This window comes from Physeter macrocephalus, chromosome 17, assembly GCF_002837175.3.
Source record: "Physeter macrocephalus isolate SW-GA chromosome 17, ASM283717v5, whole genome shotgun sequence".
NCBI classification, from domain to species: domain Eukaryota; kingdom Metazoa; phylum Chordata; class Mammalia; order Artiodactyla; family Physeteridae; genus Physeter; species Physeter macrocephalus.
In genome coordinates, this window is record NC_041230.1 from 9,414,783 (window position 1) to 9,441,777 (window position 26,995).

A 26,995-nucleotide genomic window follows, 5' to 3' on the forward strand; every position below is an offset into this window, starting at 1 on the left:
ATACAAGGTTGAATTTTACCAAAAGAAATAGTGGAGGGAAGGCGGAAGCACTACCACGCAGACCATTCTGGGAGTTGTAGTCTGAAGCAGTTCCACCCCAGACAGGCTGGGCTGTAGACCCATTGGGAATTCTGGGAAGTGTAGTCCAGAAGCTGCGTGCAATCGACAACACTTCCTCTTCAGGAGTGAGGGGTGCGGCCCCTCTGGGATGGTCTCCGGATCCAGGGAAGTGAGTTGCAGGAACTTCCGCTCCAGGGGAGATTGCGGCCATCATTCACCATGTGGAGTGGAGACTTGAGTCCCAGCAACTACTCTGCACCTCCTCAACCTAGACGAGGGACCAACAGTGGCCCGGCCCTCTGCCTTGAGGAAGAGAAGCGATGGTCGGCGGAGGACAAGGGGTAGAGGCATTTGCGCCTCCCTCTCGGCAGAGCCTCCTAGCGTTTGCAACGGTTAGCGCGTCCCAGGTTGGGGTAATGCATCGCTGATTTGATGGTCTGTTGGGTTCTGTGCTCCCCCAGCCTCTCCTTGACTCGCAATCAGCACAGCCACTTCCTAGTGTTATAACTTCGGGCGAGTTCTCTGTGAATCAGTTGCCAGAGTATAATTATATAGTACTTAGTGGGATTGTGAGAGTTAAATGAAATTAATACTTTTAAAACGTGTGGAATAGTAATGGAGCACAGAAAAGGTTGCTTGTTATGGATGCACAGAGTTCTAAGCAAAGCAAATATAACAATAATTAAGTCTGTATGGAAAAAAATTAATTTCCGTATGTTAAAAAGGCAACATACATAAAGGTAGAAGACATAGTAAACTGGGCTGAAAATATTGACCTATTTGACATATATTGACATATATGCTAGAAAATGGCTTAAAATCCTTAACAGGAATCTTAAGATAATGAAACCTCAATAGGAATATGGATATGAATACAGCAAAGGATATGAATAGTCAAGTTTTTAAAAGAAGCAATCGCCATAGCAAGTAAATACATGGAAAAATGTGATTAATTATCAAATAAGTGAACATGTTTAAACAAGTAGTTCTTCACTGATTCCTCTGGAATCGTGTGAAATATAATCTAGGCTCTAAGGGTAGTAGCCAACCTTCCGCCTTAGGAGGGCACTGACGTGAGGGTTCTGGGAAGTGTAGTCTAACAGCTCTGTAGGCGGCGAACTTCCGCTACAGGGGGCGTGGCTGTGACTAGTATCTTGTCGGGAATTCTGGGAGCGTAAGCAAGAATTGTGGGTAGAGTCACTTCCTCCAGGGAAGTGAGGTTGTGGCAGTCCTTCTGGAGAAACTTGAGTCAGGCACGGGACGGCAATGCTTCTTTGCTTGGCTGGGGTCAACTGTGGCATGTCCTTGGCCTTATGAGAGGGAATGTGCAGCCAGAGGCAGAGAGTGGGGTTGGGCCCTACTGGAGTGAGCCTTCTTGAATGCCACGACTGGGGGTCGAGGGTTGAGTCTCCTGTATTCTGTGCTGTCTGTTCCTAATCGCCAACTGACCCGACAGCTCTGCCACCTCCTAGTGGTGCGAGATTAAGCAGCTAACTTAATCTGTTTGTGCCTTGCATTCCTTTTCTGTAAGAAGAGGGAAATAAGAGTACTTACCTAATAGAGTTGTTTGGAGAGTTAAGTGAGATAGTCACAAGTAAAAGGTTTAAAGCCAAAGGTAATTGTATCTTTTGGTTAATGTATTTAATTTCCTGAGAAATGTTCAGTTACCTGACAACTTACATGAGCCCAGGAAGAGATGAGTCCCACTTGCAGTGCTACCAGTCCTTTTCTCTGATCCCTGCAGGAATCCAGGCTATTCCTGAATTTCTTCTGGGTTCATTTTCTCTCTCTCTCTTTCAGAATTGTGTGTGTGTGTGTGTGTGTGTGTGTGTGTGTGTCTCCAGGATAGTGTGTGAGTTTGTGTTCTGTGATTCGTGCAGAAGGGAAACACAGTTCTGATTACCCCAGCCTCCTTTCCTTTCCCAGCCTTAACTTCTTTTTAAAAAATTAATTAATTAATTTTATTTTTGGCCACGTTGCTGCGCGCGGGCTTTCTGTAGTTGCGGCGAGTGGGGCTACTCGTCGTTGCCGTGCGCGGGCTTCTCGTTGCGGAGCACGGGCTTCAGTAGTTGTGGCACATGGGCTTAGTTGCTCCGCAGCATGTGGGATCTTACCTTGTCCCCTGCATTAGCAGGCGGATTCTTAACCACTGTGCCACAAGGGAAGTCCCTAGGTGTTTTTGTTTTGTTTTAATGTTTAGGCCGTGCGGTATCTTTGTTGCGGGCATGCGGGATCTTTTTTTTTTTTTTAGTTTTGTGACGTGCGGACTTTTAATTGCATGTGGGATCTAGTTCCCTGACCAGGGATCGAACCCGGGTCACCTGCATTGGGAGTGCAGAGTCTTACCCACTGGACCACCAGGGAAGTCCCGCTTCGGATGATTCTGATACACATGACTTTAAAATCCTGATACCAAGTATGTGAATCACTGTTGCCCTCTATTGGCAGAGGCTAACATAGACCCAGATGGCAAAGTAAAGAGAATAGCTGCAGATTTCCCTCTCATTCCAGCCCCATAAAGCACTGTAAAGAAGGTTTGGAGCTAAGAGATAATTTACTAAATGCATACATGGAAAATTTTTAATTATCTTTTTGTTATTGATTTTTGGCTGAATTTCATTGTATTCAGAAAGCATTTAGTTTTATTTCAATATTTTGAAATTTGTTGTTATTCTTTTTGGCGCACCCTATGACCCCTTTCTGTAATTTTTTTTTTTTTTTTTTTTTTTTTGCGGTACGTGGGCCTCTCACTGTTGTGGCCTCTCCCGTTGCGGAGCACAGGCTCCGGACGCGCAGGCTTAGCGGCCGTGACTCACGGGCCCAGCCGCTCCGCGGCATGTGGGATCCTCCCGGACCGGGGCACAAACCCGCGTGCCATGCATCGGCAGGCTAACTCTCAACCACTGCGCCACCAGGGAAGCCCTCTGTAAATACTTTATGTGTGCTTGAAAAGATCTGTGTTTTATAGGTATTGCCAGCACCTTTTGTTCCCCTAGCCCCAAATGGGTGTCAAGAGTGTTACAGAGTTTCTAGGCTTTTTGGCTCTTTGACTAGACCATCACCCCAAGAGAAAAGCAGCCCCTAATACATGACTCCCCAACTTTTTCTGAATTTTAGTCCACTAACTCTCCATTACCTTGTGTTTTGATGCCTTCCAATATTTAAAAAAAATGTATCCGCCTTTCATGTGCCAGATGTTTGTCCCAAATTACCTATTTTATTATTACTGGAAGTGTAAGTATACAAAACATTTTCTTTATTTTGTCTAGTGTATTTTAAAATTTCCCTGTCATTTTATCCCCCAAACTTACCTTTTATCAGATTGATCTTCCTTAATTCGTAAGCTACGTATTAGATAAGTATTTTTAAAAACATTTCCTTTTGGGAGGGGTTGTTAAAGAGTCACGTGGTATAATTTCTTTAAATGATCCCCTTCTTTTAACCACTGAGCATTTTCACATAGTGGCTGTTATGTCATTTTTCTTTTACTCCTTAGTGAGAGTACTTGCCCAGCATTAGAACTGGTTTCAGTTGGACACTGTATGGGACCTTGTTCAGCTATTTTCAACACCATATTTTCCTTATTCTTGCCAAAAATCTAACCTTTAACCTCCAGTTCACAGAATATATCAAGTTTCAGGGCAGTAAATGCCAGGTCAAAAAAGCCATCGGACAAATGCCGAATGTAAGCAATCCTACATGACAACTGACCTAGTTAGTTCAGTAGGTGAAGGGCACACAAAAAAGGGGAAGGAGAGCTGTTCTAGATTACAAGAGGGTCAAGTGATATAACATCAAATACAATTAATGTACCAACATAAAGGAAAATAATATGCATTTCTTTTTTTAAAAATTAATTTATTTTTGGCTGTGTTGGGTCTTCGTTGCTGCGCGCGGGCTTTCTCTAGTTGCGGCAAGCGGGGGCTACTCTTCGTTGCGGTGCGCAGGCTTCTCATTGCGGTGGCTTCGCTTATTGTGGAGCACAGGCTGTAGGCACGCGGGCTCAGTAGTTGTGGCGCGTTGGCTCTAGAGTGCAGGCTCAGTAGTTGTGGCACACAGGCATGTGGGATATTCCCGGGCCAGGGCTCGAACCTGTGTCCCCTGCATTGGCAGGCAGATTCTTAACCACTGAGCCACCAGGGAAGTCCAAGGAAAATAATATGTATTTCTTCCCCAAGAGAAGAGTGGGCAATTAAACTTTCTCCTCTCTTTTTTTCTTTATTTCTGCTAGTTTTCTGACAATTTATAGTATTTATGATATCAAGAGCAGGGTGAAAATAGGTGATGTGATACTAGAAGCTCAAAAAAGAAAAAAATTCAAGATTTCATAAAGGATTTATCCCTTCCCATATTAGAATGTTTTATCTGTATCACTACAGCTCCTTCCATTTGCCTTATGGCCCACATTTCATAGTTATCAATTAAAGCCAAGGAAACGTGGAAAACATTTGCCACTGCTGCTTTATGCCCTGGTCAATGGTTGCATCTGCTTCTTGTGGATTCTTCGCATTCATGTCCATTCTTGTGGATCTTGGAATGAACAGCTCATGGGAGGTAGCAGTGTCAAGAGTTCTAGATGCATTCACACCCATACAGAATAAAAGAAGCAATCCAGCCAAAGTAAGGTTGCGATCCTGTATTCCTTACATTCAGTGCCCAGTGCAGGCAGCACAATTTCCTTTTAGTATTGCATTTTTTGCCTACAAATTGCTTTCTTTATATAATCTATTCCCTTCCTGCCTCCTTCCCTCTCTCTCTTCTTTTTTCACATTTCAAGCTTCTCTAGTCTGTCTTTATGGGTAGTTTCTATGAATAGGTAGGTGGATAGGTAAATAGAGTTTGCTCTGGTTGAGTTTGATTTGTTTTGGTCACGTTTAAAAAAATTTTTTTTAAGAAAAAAGGGAGAGGAAGACCAAGCTCGACTAACAGTATAGAGTTGATTCATACTGGCTATCCTAAAGAGAATACCGACTATCCAAATACTGTCTACCCAAAAGAGAAAAGGCAGTCTTGCGGAAAGGGCTGCCCCCCAGAAAATTCGGTAATGGTAGCTCAGAAGATCCACAGAATCAGAGACAGTTACGCTCCGAAAAGGCGCCTTTAAGCAAACACAGAATTGTGTAGTGGAGCGCTCTAGGTTTGCAAGTATTTCGGCTCCAGGAAGGCGGGGTTACGAAATTCATTCTGGGACGCTGTGAAGTGCAATCCACACGCTCAGTATAGCAGCCAGCACTTCCGCCCTGGGAAAGCGACGAGGTGCCTGGGAATTCTGGGAAGTGTAGCCCGGGAACACCGTAGTTGGATAACTTCCGCTACAGGAGGCTGAGGCTGTGTCCGTGCTCCCGTTGGGAATTCTGGGAAGCGTAGTCCAGGAGGTCTCTGTAGGCAGAGTCACTTCCGGCCCAGGTACGCGAGGCCGCGGCCTTCTTTCCTCTCGGAAAGGTGAGCCTTCCCTCCCCCGGGCCCCTCTCCCCGCGTCTACACTGACCTTTCTTCTCTTTGTTGTGGGCCAGTAGCGACCCGGCCCTCGACCTTGGAGAAGGAATCCATCTGCGGCGAGGGGCGCGGTTGGTGCTCCCTTTGAATGAGCCTCCTGGAGCGTGGGACTGTTGGTGCATCTCTGGTTTAGGGGCCCGGGCCGTATGTCTCTGGGGTTGGGGGTCTCCTGGGTTCTGTACTTGCCCGCCCCCGCTTTTCGCGACCACCAGCCCGCGCTGCCGCTTCCTAACAGTATATTCGGCGAGTATCTTCATGTCTCTGCCTCCTCTTCTTTAAAGTTGGCTTTAGTGTCTACCTAATAGGGCTATTTTGAGAGTTAAATGAGAATGTACAGGAGAAGACTTAGAACAGAGGCTGGCTTGTAGTTAAAAATCACAAGGTCTCTTGTTACTAGTATTTTTTTAATTTCCCGAAAAGCGCTCAGTTCCCTGAAAGCTTTTGTGAACCCGGGATTGGGTCAGAGCTCCTGCTACAGTGTCCCTGGCCCTTCTCTGATCCCTGAAAGAATAGGGGCTGAACCCAGACTCCTAATTTTTTTAATTAAAATTTTTGGAGAGGATCACTTCTGGCTGTTGTCTGGGATGTGCACTGTGATTTATGGGGGAGTACTGATGGAGTTCTGATTTCTTTCAGCCTCCTTTCCTCTCCCAGCCTTACTTCTTGCAAAAGGCTGCAGTGAAGAGGGAATGACCCTTTGGCCGCAGGCTGCAGAGACTTACCTGACTAGAACTTAGCATCCTTCTTCCTCTTATGTCATCTCTTCGCAGGGGAAAAGACATTTCCATCACTCATGGGCAAATTCTGCTACGAAGATGCCCTGATATTTGTTGAATAAATGCAGGAAGGGATGGGGGAATACGTGGGCATGAGTAATAATGATAATGTTTAAACATTTAGTGCTAAACATTAATCTAGGAGCTTTATATGAATGAACATACTTAATCCTCACAAGAGCCCTATGGGAACTGGGGATACTGTTATTCCCATGTTAAAGATGAGGAAACAGACACAGAGCCTGAGTTGTTTATCCTAGGTCACACAGCTAGTAAGAGGCTTAGCTGGGATTTGAATTTAGGTAGTTTCGATCTGCTCCCTTAGTTCTTAATGTGTTTAGTGTCAGGTTGTGAAGGCGTGTTTGGATTTTTGTAGAGGACCATGAAAGCTTTGAGTTTTTTATGAGATTTTTTTCAGTTAACTGCAATTTAATTGAGTTTTATTTGAAATAATATTATAGTTCATATTCTGATTATAAAAATAATGGTTGCATATTATAGAGAATTAAGAAAATTTATGAAGGTTGTAGTACAGGATGTAGAGATAACAATATTAATATTTTAATGTTTTCCTGTTCTGTAAATCCAAAATCCAAAAATAGGACTTTTACTTAAGTTTTTCAAAATAGGTATCATAGGTTTTATTTTCCCCTTAAGTTCTTACTGTGGAAATTTACAAACAGAGCCAAATGTAATAAGAATAAAATAATGAACCCCTGTGGAACCATCACCCAAATTCAACCCTTGTTAACATTTGTCAGTCTTGTATCAACACACCCCTGCTCCAATTTTCTTTTGTTTCAGTATTTTAAAGCAAGTCCCCAACATTGAGTCAGTATGATAGTGATTGCTTTACTGTTATAATTGCCAAAAATTGATTATCATCCATTGTTTATATCCAAGACCAAGAAAGGGAGATGTTAGCAGCTACTCCAAGGTTTTTATTTTTGCAACTTGGAGAATGGCACTCATTTGAGAAAGCTAGGGGACACAAGAGCATTGCACTTTGGAGAGGGATGGTTCCAAAGTCCAGTGCTCTTTTTTTTCCCGTATACAGTTTGACTTACCTATGTCTTGGGGGTTCTTTGTTTCTCATCTCTCTCTTTTCATACACTGAAAGTTATTCTGTTGCTGGGACCATGTCATATTTTTCTCTGTGTGCCCAGCACACAGTACAAGATTGGCAAGGGTTTGGAGTTAGAGTAGCTACTCAACAGACTGCCGGCATCAAGAGTTTGCAGTGCAGAATTCCTGAAATTGGAATTAGGTAACAACACAGAATAGAAATAACCTATGGAGATGTTTCTTAATCTTTAATGTTGGTGAGCTATAGAATCCACCGTCTGTTTCAGATTATTGAAATGCTTATGAGCAATTATCCTCATGATCTAAAACAAATTTCCTGAGAAACGCATTGATAGAAATGATAACAGCTAACATTTATAGATTGTGCTTTATGACCAGGCAGTGTTTCCAGTGTGACTTACAGATACTAACTTATTTTTCATAACAAACCTATCATTACCCTCATTTTACAGATGAGAAGCAGGTTTTTTAAAACAATCATCGTACAGTAAAATTAACTATTTTTTTCCTGTTTGGGGTACAATTCTATTACTTTTACCACAGGTGTAGATTCATATAATCACCACTTTCATCAGCCACAGAACAGTTCCATCACACCAAAACATTCTCCTATTTTCCTTTTATAATCACCCCTCGCCGCATCTGTAACCACTGGTGACCACTGTAACCCTATAATTTCATCTCTTTGAGAATGTCACATAAATGGTCTTATACCATGTGTAACCTTTTAGGGCTGGATTCTTTAACTCAGTATAATGCGTTTTTTTTAATGAAAAATTTTATTTGAGCCAAATCGAGGATTATAATCTGGGAACAGCATCTCAGAGAGCTCCAAGAACTGTTCCCAGCTTAATGCCTTTGACATTCATCCTAGTTGTGTATCAGTACTTTGTTTTTATTGCTGATTAATATTACATTTATGGATATACCATGGTTTATCCATTCACCCATTGAAGAATATTTGGAATGTTTCTAGCTTTTGGCATTTATGAATAAGCTGCTATAAATATTTGTGTACAAGGTTTTCTTTGCTTATTTTTCTGGAATTCATAACCAGGAATGGGATTGCTGGGTCATATGGAAAATGTATGTTTAACTTTGTAAGAAGCGGCCAAACTGTTCTCCAGGGTATCTACTATTATGCATTCCCATTAATGATATATGAGAGTACCAGTTGCTCCACATCCTTGTCAGCACTTAATATTTTCTGTTTTTGTTTTTTTTTAATTTTAGCCATTATGGTAGGCATGTGTTGGTATCTTATTGTGACTTTTATATACATTTCCTTAATGACTAATGATGTTCAGCAGATATACCTTTTTTTCACCTTATTTTACCTTCTTTACTAAAGTGTTTTGCCCAGTTTTAAAGTGAGTAATTGAGTTGTGTTTTCCATATTGTTGATTTTTGAGTTATTCATATATTCTAGATACAAGTCCTTTGTCAAGATATGTCCTTTGCAAATATTTTTCTCAGCCTATAGCTTATCTTTTCATGCTCTTAACAGTGTCTTTTGCAGAGCAAAAGTTTTTAATTTTGATGAAGTCTGATTTATCAGTGTTTTCTTTTATGAATTGTGCCTTTCACGTCTAAGAACTCTGCCTAATTCCAAGTCAGGAAGATTTTTCTCTTATATTTTCCTCTAGAAGCAATGATATCTACTTTTTCATTCCTAATATTGGTAACGTTTGTTATCTCTCTTTTATTTTTTGCCACTCTTGCTAGAGTTTTTGTTATGGTAAAAAAAACAACAACTACTTTTGGTTTCATTGATTTTCTCTATTACACATCTATTTTCAGTTTCATTGATTTCTATATTTACCTTTATTATTTCCTTTCTTTTGCTTGACTTGGGTTTATTTTGCTTCTCTTTTCTAGTATCTTAAGTGTAACTTATAGGTTTTCTTTTAAGAAGTTGAGCAAATCCCAAACAGGATGAACTCATAGCAGTCCAAGCCCAGGCATACTATAATCAAACTGCTGAAAACTAAAGACAAAGAAAGAAACTAGAAAGGAGCCAGAGAAAACTAATGCATTACCTTATGCTCTAGTTGTCATATATTGCATGTATATAACTTGAAAACCCTATAGTGTTATAATTTTTGCTTCCAGTGGTCAAATATATATATATATATATATATATTTTTTTTTTTTTTTTTTTTTTTTTCCCAGCCGCTCCGCGGCATGTGGGATCCTCCCAGACCGGGGCGCTAACCCGGTTCCCCTGCATCGGCAGGCGGACGCGCAACCGCTGCGCCACCAGGGAAGCCCCTCAAATATATTTTAAAGAACGCAAGAGACGAGTAACATATCATATTTTCCCGATGTTTACTGTTCTGTTGCTCCTCCTTCCTGATGATGCAAATTTCTTTCTTTTATTTCCTTTGAAAGTTTTCCTTCCCCAATCCTTTTACAGCAAGTTTGCTCCCTATGAATTCTTAGTTCATCTGAGAATATCTTTATTTCACCTTCATTCCTAAATATTTTTCTAAACTATTACCTTTAGTATACAATTCTGCTTTGACAGTTCTTTTCTTTCACTACTTTAAAAGTATTGTGCTACTTCCTTCTGGCCTCATGGTTCCTAATGAGAAATCTGGGTTCATTCGAATCATTGTACCCCTGTAGGTAATGCATTGTTCTTCTCTGGCTGCTTTCAAGCAGCATTATCACCTGGGAGCTCTATATAAAGACAGGTCCTTGGGTCCAGTTTCATGCCAATTTATTTAGAATTTTGAAGGGGTGGGACCAAGGCTCTTCCTTTTAATAGGAGCCCCAGGTGATCTTTATTTACTTTAAGATTGAAGATCTGCCTTGTTTTAACTTTTGACAACCATGGAAATTTATAAAGTAGCTTGGCACTATTTGGGATTCAAACAAAATTAGTTGTCATTGAAATGACTTTACTACAGTATAAGTGCTATTTTTGCCTTCTAGGTTGAATTCATTAAAAAACATCATGAAGTCTGCAGCTAAAGCTAATTTCCAAAGCCATTCAGTGTTCAATAATAGTGGTGGAGGGCAGCTTTTCTCACTTAGAAAGCCCGAGATTTAAAACATCACAATAAAACTTTACTGCAGCTCAGCCATTGGTAAGGCAAGTCAGGATATTTAGCTTCTGCTTCTGACTAAATTCATGAAACTTTTGATGATTAAGTCCATGAGAGTAAATGAAGTTCACTGTTGATGCTACTGCTTCAATAGCACCTGATATATTAAAATATTTTCTGCAAAGTACCTGCTGATGAACAATACAATAAAGAACCATAGACTACAAACTTACATTTTTACCATCTTTATAAATTTGTAATCAGTTTTCACACAGTCCAGAAGATTACACTTCAGGTTACACTGAATTAGTATGTTTTCAGCTTCTTTGAAAATATTTTCACCTGTAGTTGTTCCACACAGGCTATTCTTGTGACTTACTGATTAGTCACTTCAAACTTGGCAATGATTCCTTCAATAAACAGTTACTGAGCAACATCTGTGACATATGCTGAATTGCCAAGAGCTCAATAAAGGTTATCAGAATTATTTCCCTTGTATTTTAATTGACTATAATGTTCCCATTGTATTCAACTCTTTGAGCAACGATTCTTGCCCAAAGTCTAATAATCTTAGAAAAGTTTATTTTTTCAGGACACATTTCTTTGGCTGCCACAGTCAAACATGATTTAATTAACTCATCATTGGTAAATTGCGTTATTTGCTTGGGGCAGAAATAGAAGCTGAATATCTGAATATCCAAAACTTATTTTGGTTGCAGCCTCATTTTCATTATTTTTGTGAAGAATATCTGTTCCAATGAGACATTTCATTAGAATTTTTAAATTCTTCTGACTAGTGCTTTACTGTGAATTGAGCATATTTGTGATGAATGCTTAGTCTGCTAATGTTCACATATATTGTATTCTTTTAGCATAGCTATGTTGTTGCTGCATAAAAGGCAAAAGGCTTTGCCATCTAATTCTGTAACAAATTATTTTACTTCCAGTGTGCCTTAAAAGTGCAACATTTGAAGTCTCTTTTTCTCGTTTTGACATGATGAGTATGTGCTAGTAATAAAAAAATTTAAATGTTGTGGTACATCATTACGAGACACTTAAAAAAATACATGTGATACTTGAAGTGCTGTTGAGCTATAGCTAGGTCACTATGATTTGTACTGTGTTTAGCAACAGTATAAAGAAATGAGAGGGGCACATATGGTCTCTGTTGTAACTACACAACTGTGCTGCTGTAGTATGAAAGCAGCCATAGACAATACGTAAACAAATGAGCATGGTAATGTTCCAATAAAACTTTATGGACATTGAAATTTGAATTTCATGTAATTTTTATGTGTCTTAAAATAACATTCTTTAAAAAAAACTTTCCCAACCATTTAAAAAACTCAGTCCATCTCTAAGAATGTTAAAAACCATCATTAGCACACAGCCTATACAAAAACAAGCAGTGGACCGTAATTGGCCATATTTTGCCAACCCTGATTTTGTCTAGTGTTTTCATGTTTTCAGTTACATTGATTTATGTTTTATGTTTATTTTGGATTTATTGACTTCTGTCTTATGTTTATTATTTCCTTTTTTTCTGTTTGTTTTAGGTTTAATTTATTTGCCCTTTTCCGCCTAGTTCTTAGCTTAGATAATGGATTTAAGACTCCTCCTCTTTTCTGATGTATACATCATTGAATACATTTTAAAAAATAATATCTGCTTTGGCAGCATCTCATACTTTTTGATATGTTGTGTCTTCATTTTCATTCCATTCAAAATATGCTCTTTCTTTCTTTCTTTGGTTGCGCTGGGTCTTTGTTGTGGCAGGCTGGCTCCTTAGTTGCGGCAGGCAGGCTCCTTTAGTTGCAGCTCGAGGGCTCCTTAGTTGTGGCTGGTGGGCTCCTGAGTTGCGGCTCACCGGCTCCTTAATTGCGGCATGCAGGCTCCTTAGTTGTGGCATGTGAACTGTTAGTTGCGGCATGCGTGTGGGATCTAGTTCACTGACCAGGGATCAAACCCGGGCCCCCTGCATTGGGAGTGCAGAGTCTTAACCACTGCACCACCAGGGACGTCCCTGCTCTACTTTCTTTTGTGACTGTCCATTGGTTGCTAGAAGTATGCTGTTTAATTTCTAAATGTTTGGAGATAGTCCAGATATCTTTTTGTTTTTCATTTCTTGTTTAATGCTATAATAATTAGAGAAAATATCACTTCTGGATACGTCATAAACAAACTTCTGAAAATTAAAGGTAAAAATTCTTGAGTACACTTAGAGAAAATATGTGGTAGAACAATGATTCATACTTCTGCACATTTCTCATTGGAAATGATGTAGGCCAGAAAACATTGGAACAGCATCTTTGAGGTGCTTAAACAAATTGTCAACTCAGAATTTTATATCCAGTGAAAATTTCCTTTAGGAAGAAGGGGGGAAAATGTCACACCTATGCTAAAAAGGGATGTTAAAGGAAGTTCTTTAGGTTGAACAGAAATGATACCAAATGGAAACTAGGAACTTCAGAAATGAAAAAAGAGCAACAAAAATAGTAAGTTTTTTTGTAAATATAAAATATTGTTTTTCTCCTCTTAAAAATGCAACTGTTTAAAATAAAAATTATAGCTTTCTTGGCTAGAGCACTGTATATAGAGAATACATACAGCAACTAATACAAGAACGGGGGAATTGGTAAAATAATAACACTAAGTACACTGTGAAAGATATGTATATTGCAACCCCGGAGGAGGAAAAAAAAATAGGTGATAATAGCCAAAAACTAATAGATAAAAAGAGATGAATTTAATTCTAAAAAAAATTCAACCCAAAAGAGGGCAGAAAAAGGATCATAGAGGAAGAAAATCAAGAAGGAAAACAGGGAAAAACAATAAAATGGTAGACTTAAATCTGACCATATTAAAAATTACATGAAATTCCAGTGACCTAAATACGCTAATTTTAAAAGATTGTTAAGATTGGATAAAGAACAAAAACTGAGTATATGCTGTCTAAAGGAGCCCCACTTTAGCTATAAGGATATAGATATGTTAAAAGGATTTTTTTAAAAAGTACCATGCAAACATCAATCAAAAGAAGGCTGGAGTGACTATATTAATCTCAGACAAAATAGACTTCAGAACAAGGACTATTACCAGGGAGAAGTAGGGACATTACACCAAGCGTCAATTCACCATGTAGACATAACAATCCTAAATGTGTATCCAGAAAACTGCAGAAAATAGGAACCTTCAGCTATGTGAGATTGTATTCAAATTTTCTGAAAATAGATGTGGGAGAATAAACAGTATAACTATTCCCTGTCCTTTATCTCAGTAAGTTTTGGTGGGATGCCGAAGCCACCAGCTTTTTCAGAATGTTCCAAAGGTAATATACACCTATTGATAATTACTACCTAAAGTAAATATACTTAGAAACAAACCAGGGCTAATGTGTGGCTTCTGTGTATTTCATGGTGGTAATGAGGATGATACAAATAATAGCTAACATTTACTAGGTGTTTATTATGAACCTCACTGGCTTTCTAATGCTTTGGTGGATTAACTCATCAGTTCTTCATAATAACCCTACTTTTATTTCCATTTTACAGATGAAGAAACAGAGGCATCAAGGGGTTAATTAGCTTATAAAAATTTACTTTGCCAGTAAGTGGCAGAATCAAGATTGAAGCTTGGTGGCCTGACTCTCTAGCCTGGGCTCTTGGCCAAAGCCCTGCTTTTATTAGACTGGCAAAGTGGGTTTTAGGAATTAATAAGGCTGCAGCCAAACCTGTTAAAAGGTATCCTAGAGCAGCTGAGTGTTAAAAGCTAAGCGGGTCAAGGATGCAAGTGGGCAAACTACTGCCCATGGCTTATTTTTGTAAATCCCCTTTTCCTCCCCAGCTAAGAATGGTTTTTATTGGGTTGGCCAAAAGGTTCATTCGGTTTTTTCCGTAAGATGGCTCTAGTAGCCCTTAGTTGTCTTTACCTTCATTTTGAAACAATTTTGTTAGATTGTATGTAACAGCTGTCATATCAGTGTTCATTTAAAAAAAGATTTATGAATTTTTGTGTAGCCATTTTAATATTGAAGATGGAAGGAAAAGAAAGCAACATCTTTGGCATATTATGCTTTATTATTTCAAGAAAGGTAAAAACGTAACTGAAACATGAAAAAAGATTTTTGCACTGTATGGAGAAGGTGCTGTGACTGATCGAATGTGTCAAAAGTGGTTTGCGAAGTTTCATGCTGGAGATTTCTTGCTGGACGAGGCTCCCCGGTTGGGTAGACTGGTTGAAGTTGATAGCGATCAAATAGAGACATTAATTGAGAACAATCAACATTACACCACGCGGGAGACAGCCGACATACTCAAAATATCCAAATCAAGCGTTGAAAATCATTTGTGCCAGCTTGGTTATGTTAATCGCTTTGATGTTTGGCTTCCATGTAAGTTAAGTGAAAACCTTCTTGACCATATTTCTGCATGCGATTCTTTACTTAAATGTAATGAAAACGTTCCGTTTTTAAAACAAATTGTGACAGGCAATGAAAAATGGAGACTGTACAATAATGTGGAACGGAGGAGATTGTGGAGCCGGTGAAATAAACCACCACCAACCACACCAAAGGCCAGTCTTCATCCAAAGAAGGTGATGTTGTGTATATGGTGGGATTGGAAGGGAGCCCTCAATTATAAGCTCCTTATGGAAGACCAAACAACTAGTTCCAACAAGTCCTGCTCCCAGTTAGACCAACTGAAAGTAGCACTCAATGAAAAGTGTCCAGAATTAGTCAACAGAAAATGCAAAATCTTCCATCCGGATAATGCAAGACCACATGTTTCTTTGATAACCAGGCAAAAACTGTCACAGCTTGGCTGGGAAGTTCTGATTCATCTGCCATAGTCACCAGACATTGCACCTTCAGATTTCCATTTATTTCGGTCTTTACAAAATTCTCTTAATAGAAAAAATTCCAATTCCCTGGAAGACTGTAAAAGGCACCTGGGACAGTTTTTTGCTCAGAAAGGTAAAAAGTTTTGGGAAGATGGAATTATGAAGTTGCCTGAAAAATGGCAGAAGGTAGTGGAACAAAAGGGTGAATACGTTGTTCAATAAAGTTCTTGGTGAAAATGAAAAATGTGTCTTTTATTTTTACTTGGAAACCAAAGGCACTTTTTGGCCAACCCAATACATACGAAAGGTTGTAAAAAGAACAAAAAGAACAGCATTCCACAGAGACAGTTTGTGGCCACAAAGCCCATGATTAGCCCTTTTTTGAGTTCTTTTTCTTCCACAGATGACTTTGAAGTTGCTTGGGAATAGTAAATAAGATAAATAACTATTGAGAACAGTAAATAACCTTGAGGAAGAACCCAAGAAATTAAACACCTGTTCTCCAAATCCTCCCAAAGGTCAAGCAGTGAGCCAATGCTTTACACAGATATAGTAGCATCATGGGCTTCTTTAATCTTTATTATATCCATGTTGAAAGAGGGAAGTATCAGTACCAGTTGAGCCTCCTCCTGCTTCAGGAGGAATATTCACCAGCCACTAAACTTTTCAGAAGGGTGGGCTCAGTGTCTAAACAAATGTTATTATCAGGGCAACAACTTATTAAGTGAAAAGCCATAATCTCTGCCACGCAGATTTCTTTCAACCCCATCTGCAAGGACAGTTTTATGATGTAGAATAGTATCTGCTTCCGTGCAGCTACAAGATAATAGAAAACATTGGTATAGTTACAACAGTTTTCCACTACTCACCCACATAATCCTAACAGCAATCTTACAATGTTGGTACTTTTACGATCCCAATGCTGCAGCTTGCAGAAATGAAACCTAGAGAGGTTAATTAATTTAACCATGATTAAAAATATATAGCGGGCTTCCCTGGTGGCGCAGTGGTTGAGAATCTGCCTGCCAATGCAGGGGACACGGGTTTGAGCCCTGGTCTGGGAGGATCCCACATGCTGCGGAGCAACTAGGCCCGTGAGCCACAACTACTGAGCCTGCGCGTCTGGAGCCTGTGCTCCGCAACAAGAGAGGCCGCAATAGTGAGAGGCCCGCGCACCGCGATGAAGAGTGGCCCCCGCTTGCCACAACTAGAGAAAACTCTCGCACAGAAACGAAGACCCAACACAGCAAAAATAAATAAATTAATTAATAAACTCCTACCCCCAACGTCTTCTCTAAAATATATGTATATATGTAGCAGTGCCAATATACAGCAATTTTATAGCAATGTGAGGTTTTGAAAACGAATTGTCCCCGGAGGCCACTTTTAACCAGTACCTCTCCTCTCCCACTTAACTGTCTCTCCTTTCCCACATTTCCCAGGATCAGAATGAGTACCTGGGGAGCCTCGAGGTGTGTGAGAACTGCCAGGTATAGCGGTGCAGGCTGTCCCATGCTCTCGGGCATCCTGCCGGGATAGCCTAGTGGCAGCGGGACCCCAGCCCACACCCTGCTTGTGAAGGTGTGTGTGCCTGGGAGGAGGGACGTCTTTTTCTGATTTGCACAGAGATGCATTTCCCCCTCTCTCATGGCTTCTTTCTTTTTACCTTTTGTGCCTCTTCAGGTCTCTGCCTTTCCCCAGAAAACGGAGAAGATGATCAAGTTCCAGGTGAGTTGGATTTTTATTTCCGTCACTTAACAGGTATTTCATTTCTCAGTAAGTGGACACCTTTTTTCTCTTCCTTGCCAAGCGTAAAGAATGACAGCAGACATTTAATACCATTTGTGTGCCGTGCTCTTTTGTTTCATTTTTTAAAAAATTCCCCTTTCAGTTTTTATTATCATTGTATTTCACAACTAATGGTGTGAAAGAGAATAGAAATTTTTAAAATGGGAAAGCCCACACATTATTACCCTGCTTACAAATCACCTGTGTTTTCCATGCTCTTTTTCATGTGCATTCATAACTATACTTGCAATAATAGATACAACTTTGAATTTTTTTTCACTTAAAATTATAGCACTTAATTTTTGTCGTCTAATATTTCAATGAACTGTTATACACTCTCCCCCATTTTTTAAAACTATTCGTCATTCACAAGCTTTTAAATTCACGAGGATTCTCACAGTTTTACACAACATTATCAGTTTCTCTACATCTAATCTTTACTCAAAAAGCAATTCTGAGAGAATTCTGATACTATTTATCCTTATGTTCTAGGGACTCAAAACTTAAAAAAAAATTTTTTTTTTCATAAGTGGTACCTTTGTAAAAAGACTACTTAAAGGATGGTTTTGTCTAACAGGGTCATACTGAGGCTGAACTCAGAAAAAAAAATAGTGTTAGCTGTTTTCGTTCAAAAAGAGCTAGATTCTTTCTTTCCAGGACCTGAAAGCTTTCTTTGTGTGTGTCTGTGTCTGTTTGTGTGCCTGTGTGTCACACCATTCATGAATTAATTTAGTAGAGCATTACAGGTACTTACTTTTAAAATTTTAGTCATACTATAAGACACACAGGCACTTTCCATCTGTCATGCTATTCACTGCTCTAAGAGGGACTTGGAATCATCTTCACTGTCAACATGAAGATAAGAGGTTCATGTAAGTTGAAGACCTGTTCAAGTTCCTGCAGTAGGCAAGTATCTGGCCAACTCCAAAGCCTTTGCCTTCTGGATTAAGAGTATCAGGCATACCATTTGGGTGGAAAGAGAGGCAAAAAAAACCAAACACACAGACAAACACAAAACAAACCAGAGTTCTCATTCAGAGACCAAGACTTGAAGTTGTGATGTTCAGAGCTCCAGCCAGAACAAATACACTGTTGAGCAGGTCTTCATATAGAAATTTTAAATTTCCCTATAGCAAAAAAATAAAAAGACAAATAGCAAGGTAGAAAGAAAAATCTTTATAACATACATGGAAGAAAAGGCCTTACTGTCCCCAAATGAATGGATGTTATTACAGAACAAGAAATAGAGACGACCAGCAAACCTATGAAAAGAGAATGATCTTCATTACTAATCAACTTTGTGAAAATTTTTTTTTTTGCCGCACTGGGTGGGATCTTAGTTCCCTGACCAGGGATCGAACCTGTGCCCCTTGCAGTGGAAGTGCGGATTCTTAACCACTGGACCGCCAGGGAAGTTCCGTGAAAATTTTTTTAAATAACTAGTTTTTACTTCCCAAATTGACTTCTGAGATTATCAAAGATTTTTTTTTTAAGTATTCATGTCCATTGTTGGCCAGGGTATAGAGGTTTAGAGATTTATAACTTTTTTGGAAGCAGAATAAGTTAAGAAGAATCTTTTTGGAGGAAACATCTGCCATTATGGTTTCAAAACTTTAAAGTTTGTTATTCTTCAACATTACCATTTCTACTTTTTGTAATTTATTTTAGGGAGATAACCAGCAGAGTTCCAGGGACTAAGGTCTATATGGAAAGATTTTTTGCAACGTTGTTTATAATAAGTAATCTAAAACTAAGCATGCATTATTTGGATCAGTTCACTATATTCTCAGTCATCAATTTCTTGAATTACTATGCAGCCCTGAAGTGGGATGCCAGAAATGATAATCGTCATCATCATCATCCATCATCATCACAATAATAGTTATCATTTATTGGGTACTTACTATGTACCAGTCACTGTTCCTAAGTGCTTTACCTATAGTCACTCGTTTTATTACCAGTACCCTAAGGTACAGTTATCAGCCTGCAAATGAAGAGAGGATGAGGACCAAGTCCAAGGTCCCACAGCAGAGCATCCTAATGTGAACACAGGCATTCAGGCTCATCTAGATGTGCCCATGAATGCTGCATATCTAGATGGGGCACAGAGGAGGAGCTACATACTCGAACAGAAAGGGTGACTCGTGCCCTGTAAGATCAGCACATTAAATAAGTGGTGTAAGTGTATAAAAGAGGGAAAACAGACTCCATCACACGCTGTTGGAACTAAAGCTTTTCTAGCAGCCCATGCGATGCACCAGAGTTCCAGGGACTTACCTATAGGAGTACTAACAAAAGGCAGCAATTTAAAGTGCCAGGATTTCTTTTCCTGCAGCCCTTCTGGTGGATGGAATTGGCAGTGTGAAAAGCAAACAGAAGGCAGCTACTGAAATTTGACTCGGTCCCTCAGAATCCGGAACAGCTTCCCATCCTTGACACTTTCTCAGTGCTGCCCCTCTTCCATAAACATAGTCTGTGTGTGTTTGGTATTGTAGGAGCCAGTGTCCTTCAAGGATGTGTCTGTGGTCTTCACCGAGGAGGAGCTGGGGCTGCTGGACTCTGCCCAGAGGAAGCTGTACCGAGACGTGATGCTGGAGAACTTCCAGAACCTGCTCTCAGTGGGTGAGGACGGGCACCCTGTGACTCAGTGTCAACCCTCAGGAGTGCCTTGGTTTCAAACGTTTAAGACTTGGGGCTCTTGAAATGCTTCCCTGAATCTGGGGCCCTGAATTTTCTCATCCCAGTGGGACATCTCATCTCTACCTGCTGGAGAACTTCCAGAACCTGCTCTCAGTGGGTGAGGACGGGCGCCCTCTGTGATACAGTGTCAGCCTCCTGGGGTGTCTTTGTGTGTGCAGTTGCTTGTAGCTCTGGGACTCCTAAAATCATTCTCTGAGCTTGGGTACCTACGAGTCCTAATAATTCCTATGCAGCAGAGACAAGATGTTTCTGATGTTTCTGTCCAGGAAAAAAATCTGTCCTTTGAACTATAAATGGGCACCTTGTGGTGCTGCCCCACTGGTTTGTCGTAAAATCAGTTTAGTGAGTTGCTCCAGCTTCTTTGTTTTTCAGGGTTCCAGTAACTGTAGTTGTTTTTGTTTGTTGTTTTTGGTGGGGGGGGGGGGGCACCACACCACACGGCTTGCGGGATCTTAGTTCCCTGACCAGGGATTGAACCTAGGCCTTTGTCAGTGAAAGCACCAAGTAAAGGCTCATCCTTTACTTTGCCCCAGCTCTAGAATCATTTATTTCATTTATTGGGGAATGGCATTTAACACCAAGGTCTGGATGCTAGGGATTGTCCTTGCCACTGTGGTTTCTTTGTTTCCTGGTCTCAGGGTTTAGAGCTAGGAGGTAGGGGTGTGTCTGTGTGTGTATATTCATATACATACACATATACATGCACACATATTGATATAAATATGTATACATGTGAATAGTTATTCAGTTTCATTCAAAATAAGAGAGATGTTAATTCAGATTATACTGAAACACTGTTTTTCATCCATGAGATTAGCAAAAATTCAAAAACATAACACTGTATTTTTGGGACAAAACTTTCATGCATTGAAAGTAGGAGTGCAACTCGATACCACCCCTAAGGAGAGGAATTTGACAATATCTAACAGAACTATGGAGTTACCTTTTCCCAGTTCACTTGTACGAATTTTCCCTAAAGATAACAAAGTGCAAAAGAGCGTTAATAGTATACTAGTTTGTGTAAGGAGGAAGGGAAAATAAGTAAATATATGAATATCTGCCGACCTTTATAAGAAGAAACAGGAAGGATTAATCAGGAAATCATGAAGTTAGTTTCTTATAAGTGGGTGGAAGGTAATAGTGTGGAAGGGATATTGGAGAGAGTTACACTTGTCTGAATACACCTTTTTGTCTAGTTTGGACTTTTGAAAATATGTTGGTTCAACACATTCTGAAAAGTAAATCAAATAAGAAGGCAAAGTGATGATAATCTAAAAGAAAAATGAATTGTGTTTGAAATTAATACCTTAACCACAATGAATAGAGAAAAGAAAGAATTCACGGAGTAGCTAAGGAACACAGTGTATAACTCTATACCCTTAGTTTTAGGTACAGTGGGAGGGGGATGGGAGAATGACTTGCAATCCTGAACACTTTTTAGTGGATTTGTTTATTGCTCTGATATGGAATAAGCAATTCTGAGACTATTTTAGAGGTACTACAGGTGCCAAGGCCATTCAATGGAGAAAGTATCATCTTTTCAGCAGATGGTGCTGAAGCATTTGGACTTCTGTATGCATATATTTGCATGCCTCACACCTACCAAAAAATTAACTCAAAATGGATAAGAGCCATAATGTAAAATGTAACTTCTAGAAAGAAACACAGGAGAAAATCTTCATGACCTTGGGTTAGGCAAAGAGGTCTTAGATATGATCCCAAAAACATAATTCAGAAAAGAAAAAAAGAAAAAAAACACACGAGTGGGACTTGGTCAAAATTTAAAACTTTTGCTGTCCTCGCCTTTTTACAGGAAATCAGCCCTTCAAACCGGAGCTTATATTCCAGCTGGAGAGAGAAGAAGAGCTTTTGATGATGGAGACAGAGACCCAGAGAGATGGGTGTTCAGGTGAGAACCATCCAGCAGTGACCCAGCAGCCAGAGAGCCCCTCCTGAAACATGAGTCAGAAAATGTCAGGCCCTGAGGTGTCTGTCCCCTCACCCCCTCTAGCTTTCCATATTCTAGCTCATTCATTCCGTCCCAGCTGCACTGGCCCATTGCTGCCCATCAGACCTGTCAGAATTATGCTTCTGTTTCAGGTTACTTGGCTTGCTATGCTCTGTGCCTTGACTGAGTGAATTGGTTAATACATGTGTGGTCTTCACGGTCTTCGGTCCTCCTTGAGGCAGCTAATAGGTATAGAATAAATCAGTGTGATGGAGGGGTACTCCAGAATATTGTTTGTCAACTGATGAATGCCTATCCTAATTCCAACTGTTTAGGTGTCCTTGAGTATTCATGGATACGTAGCCATTATTCCTAAAAGATGAATAGCCAGTTAGCTAAAGGAAATATCAAAAATGATCAATGCCAACATTATAATTGACCCTTCTCATGCAGCAATTTCAAGTGAGACAGTCTTGCATTAACTTCCTCATTCAGATGCCCAGCTCTTTATCTTCCCATTCTGTCCTCTCTTCTCACTGTCACATCCCCTAACACCTAAACAGTCTCTTGACCTAGCTTCGGTTTTTTAAAAAAAATTTATTCAATTTACTTAAATTAAAAAAAAACAACAGTTCACCTATTTTTCCCATCCCCCAACCCCTGCCTCTTGCAACCAACAGTCTGTTCTCTGTATCTGTGAGCTTGGTTGGTTTTGTGTGTTTGTTGCAGGGCGGGGGTGGTGACTTTAGATTCCACATATAAGAGAGATCGAGCGGCATTTGTCTTCAAATACCTTAAGGTCTACCCGTATTGTTGCAAATGGCAAGATTTCATTTTTATTTATGGCTGAATTTTCTTTATCCATTCATCCATCAGTGGACACTTAGATTGTTTCCTTATCTTGACTGTTGTAAATAATGCTGCAGTGTACATGGGGGTGCATATATTTTTTCTTTTTTTATGAACTTATTTATTTTTATTTATTTATTTTTGGCTGCATTGGGTCTTTGTTGCTGTGCACGGGCTTCCTCTAGTTGCGGTGAGCGGGGGTTACTCTTTGTTGTGGTGTATGGGCTTCTCATTGCGATGGCTTCTCTTTGTTGCAGAGCACGGGCTGTAGGCGTGTGGGCTTCATTAGTTGTGGTACATGAGCTCATTAGTTGTGGCTCGCGGGCTCTAGAGCACAGGCTCAGTAGTTGTGGCACACGGGCTTAGTTGCTCCGCGGCATGTGGAATCTTCCCGGACCTGGGCTTGAACCCGTGTCCCTTGCATTGGCAGGCGGATTCTTAATCACTGTGCCACCAGGGAAGCCCCATATATCTTTTTGAGTTACTGTTTTCGTTTTCTTCAGATAAATACACAGAAGTAGAACTGCTGAATCATATGATAGTTCTATTTTTAATTTTTTGAGGACCCTCCATACTGATTACCATAGTGGCTGCACCAACTTCCATTCCCACCAGTAGTGTACAAGGGCTCCCTCTCCTCCACATCCTTGCCACCATTTGTTACCTCTTGTCTTTTTGATAATAGACATCCTAACAGGTGGGAGGTGATAATCTCATTGTGGATTTGATTTGCATTTCCCTGATGATTAATGTTGTTGAGCATCTTTTTATGAACCTGTTGGCCATCTGTATGTCTTCTTTGGGAAAATGTCTATTCTGGTCTTCTGCCCATTTTTTTAAACAGGTCGTTTGTCTTTTGCTATTGAATTGTATGAGTTCTTTATATATTTTGGATATAACCCCTTATCAAATATATGATTTGCACATATTTTTCTCCCATTCAATAGTTTGCCTTTTCGTTTTATTGTTGGTTTTCTTTGCTGTGCAGAAGCTTCTTAGTTTGACTGTAGCCCCACTTGTTTATTTTTGCTTTTGTTCCTTTTGCTTTTGATGAAGGATAAAATGATTTTTATCCTTCATTTCAATAATGTGGTGTATCACACTTACTGCTTTGCAGATGTTGAACCATCCTTGCATCCCTACAATAAATCCCCATTTGATTTTGGTGTATGATCCTTTTAATGTGTTCTTGAATTCAGTTTGCCAATATTTTGTTTAGGATTTTTACATTATGTTCATCAGAGATATTGGCCTGTAATTTTCTTTTTGAAGTGGAACTTCCAAGTTGGACATATATGCGAGTCCAAATATTTTAGTAATGTTTTTGAGTCCTCAGACCCTGGTGTCAGAAGCCATGGTCACACCTGTGTAGCTTAGGATGCTCCTGGGTGAGTCAGTTGAAAATTTCAAAACAAATTACTTCACTTCTATAATTTTTTGTTTCCATCTCAGTTAACATTCAGAGTCATAACAGGCAATACACTCTCTAGAGCAGGGGTCAGCAAAGTTTTTCTCTAAAGGTCCAGATAGTGAATATTTTAGGCTTTGCTGCCCATATGTGGTCTCTGTCACATATTCTTCTTTGTTTTTTCTTACACCATTTAAAAAAATGTAAAATCTATTCTTGTTCTTAAGCTACACAAAAACAGGGCTAGGGCCATAGTGTGCCAGTCCCCCTGCCTGATAGCATCAGTAGGAATGTAATGTCATATTTTTAAATACCTTTTTATTTAATTTTTTACATATACTAACATGTATATACCTTATATTAATGCAAAATTTTGAAAATGTACATTCTTATTTTTAATATACTAATTTTTCTCCTTCATGGTATCTTGAGCAAGAAATCCCTCCCAATCTGAGATTATCTCTTTTTTAAAATAATCATCACTACATAATCCAATATGTGGCTATAACATGCATCATTTACCCATTTTTTAATTGATGGGCATTCATTTCTCCGCCGTCCCCCTTGTTTTTTTACTACTAATATAGAAAGTACAGCAATTAAAACCCCAATCCAAATGTCGTTGGGTCCTAGTGATTTTATTTCTGTGGAATAAATTACCTGGTGACTCAGATATTCAAAGAGAAAAACCATCCTACTGAGCTGTTTTTTTTTTGGCTGCATCGGGTCTTAGTTGCGGCACATGGGATCTTTGTTGAAGCGTACGGGATCTTTTCATTATGGCCAAGTCTCTTCATTGCACTGCTCAGGCTTCCCTCTGGTTGTAGTGTGTGGGTTTTCTCTCTAGTTGTGGCGTGCGGGCTCCAGGGTGCGTGGGCTCCAGAGCACGTGGGCTCCGTAGTTTGCTGCACGCGGGTTCTCTCATTGAGGTGGGTTCTCTCATGTGAGCTCAGTAGTTGTGGCACACAGGTATAGTTGCCCCGTGGCATGTGGGATCTTAGGTCCCTGACGGGGATCGAACCCACATCCCCTGCTTTGGAAGGTGGATTCTTTACCGCTGGACCACCAGGGAAGTCCCCTTACTGAGCTTTAACTTTGGAGTTGTAACCAAGAGAGACATAATTATCCCCATTGACTTTACTGCAGCCTCTAGGAGCTAATTTAATTGACGTAGGCAAAGAAATATTTTTAAAATGATAGTCTTACAATCACTCTGTTAGCGGAAGAACTATCTCAATTTCCACTAGGAAAGAGAACGATGTCAATAAATAATGGCTTCTTTTTTTTTTTTATTTTTGGCTGTATTGGGTCTTTGTTGCTGCGCGTGGGCTTTCTTTAGTTGTGGTGAGTGGGGGCTACTCTTCATTGAGGTGAGCGGGCTCTAGGTACATGAGAGTAGTGGCATGTGGGCTCAGTAGTTGTGGCTCACGGGCTCTAGAGCACCGGCTCAGTAGTTGTGGCGCATGGGCTTCGTTGCTCCGCAACATGTGAGATCTTCCTGGACCAGGGCTCAAACTGTGTCCCCAGCATTGGCAGGCGGATCCCTAACCACTGCGCCACCAGGGAAGTCCCAGTAATGGCTTCTTAACTGTCCATCTCCTTGCAAGATGTTCCAAGTCGCAGCCCATCCATCTCTCCCAAAGTCAGCATCTGCATAAATTTCCTAGTTTTTTTTCAGACCAGGTAAGGGAGATTCAAGGTGAGAAAAACAAGAGTTAGGAAGACCAGCCCCTGTCTTTCTTTTCATCCCCTATTCAAAAATAAGTATTTATTTCTTCATCTTTATTTTGTACACGTTAGCCATTAAATAAACAAATGTTAATGTAGATTTTAGACAGTTTTCAAGCCTTCATCCCCATAAAGATCTAGTGTATAATTTTCAACTGGTGACCATTATAACCTGAAAAAGGAAGTTGTACTCTCAGGTTTCATACATCCTGAGGGAAAGAAAGAATATCTCAAGTGGTAATTTGTTCCCAGTATTGTGAAACTTCAGTCCATGTAGGCATGAAACTAAGAGGTACAAACCTACCTGTTGATATTTTTCCAAGTTTCCGCATTTGAACTTTGCATTTGAGCCTTACAATTGTTTCATCACAAACTTTATACCTTCCTCAACTATTTACACCAGTGGTTTTCATACTTTTTTGGCCATGGCCTTCAGTATGTAATGTAACCCAGTACAGACCTATGTGTGTATACATATCTGCAAGTCTGAAACAAGCATTTATACAGTGATACCCTGACATGCAGTACAACTGTGATATTTTCTGTCCTTTTTAAAATTGCATGTCACAATCTATTAAGTTGATCTTAAGCCTCATTAATGGTTTCCCACCATTAGTGTTCTTGTGCTGTTATAGGCTATTCATTCCAAATACATCCAGTAATATTCCATAATCTGTTTTCAGCCCTCTCTGCCAGTGATTAAATTTTGTCTTCTGTTGGAAAGTGATAAGAAAAATAATTTTACTTGGGGTGAAAAAGATGATTTGTAGTCCATGTTTACATAAAATCCGCTTGTCAGTCCACATAAGCAAACAAAATCTGTTTCATGCAATTGCCTGATTAATTTGATCAGAGGTGCAGAGTCAGCAACCTGTTAGAGCCACCTGCACCTGTTGTTGACATGAGGCATCACGATCCCCAGGGGCTCTGAAAGGTGATCCTTTACCAACGCTATACCTGAATACTGCTGACTGCCACTGATGCGATCTGAAACTCCCAGCAGGGATGGAAAGGGAAGTTTCTGGTCCATAGAGCCAGGCAAGCATCATTGCTGTATAAACCAAGGGCTTCTGGGCTTTTTTTTTCCCCCATAGCAGATTATTCCTGTTTTTCATTTCCAATGTCATCTCTAATTATAGCAAAACCATCTACTTCATTAACCAGGAGATACTTACTTTTAGTAATCTCCATCTTTCAAGTAATAAGGTGCTCCCTGCAAATTATCTTGCTTTTTCTTCTCTTTCCTTGGTAGTTTACTGGTTCCAGC

At 39.9% G+C, this 26,995-nt stretch overlaps 1 protein-coding gene across 7 annotated transcripts in view; it reads left to right on the forward strand.

Moving 5' to 3' along the window:
* Positions 1-288: 288 nt before the first annotated feature.
* The window catches only part of LOC102994103 (zinc finger protein 112), a 33,885-nt gene continuing 7,178 nt past the window's right edge, over positions 289-26,995 (forward strand). For 2 of the 7 annotated variants that reach the window (XM_028478084.2, XM_055079283.1), the window contains exons 1-4: positions 289-467; positions 16,991-17,035; positions 19,591-19,717; positions 21,609-21,704. In XM_028478084.2, coding sequence (XP_028333885.1) covers positions 381-467; positions 16,991-17,035; positions 19,591-19,717; positions 21,609-21,704 — 355 coding nt within the window. In that variant the 5' untranslated portion in view covers positions 289-380. The other 5 variants (XM_028478088.2, XM_028478087.2, XM_028478085.2 and 2 more) reach the window with 5 other exon arrangements.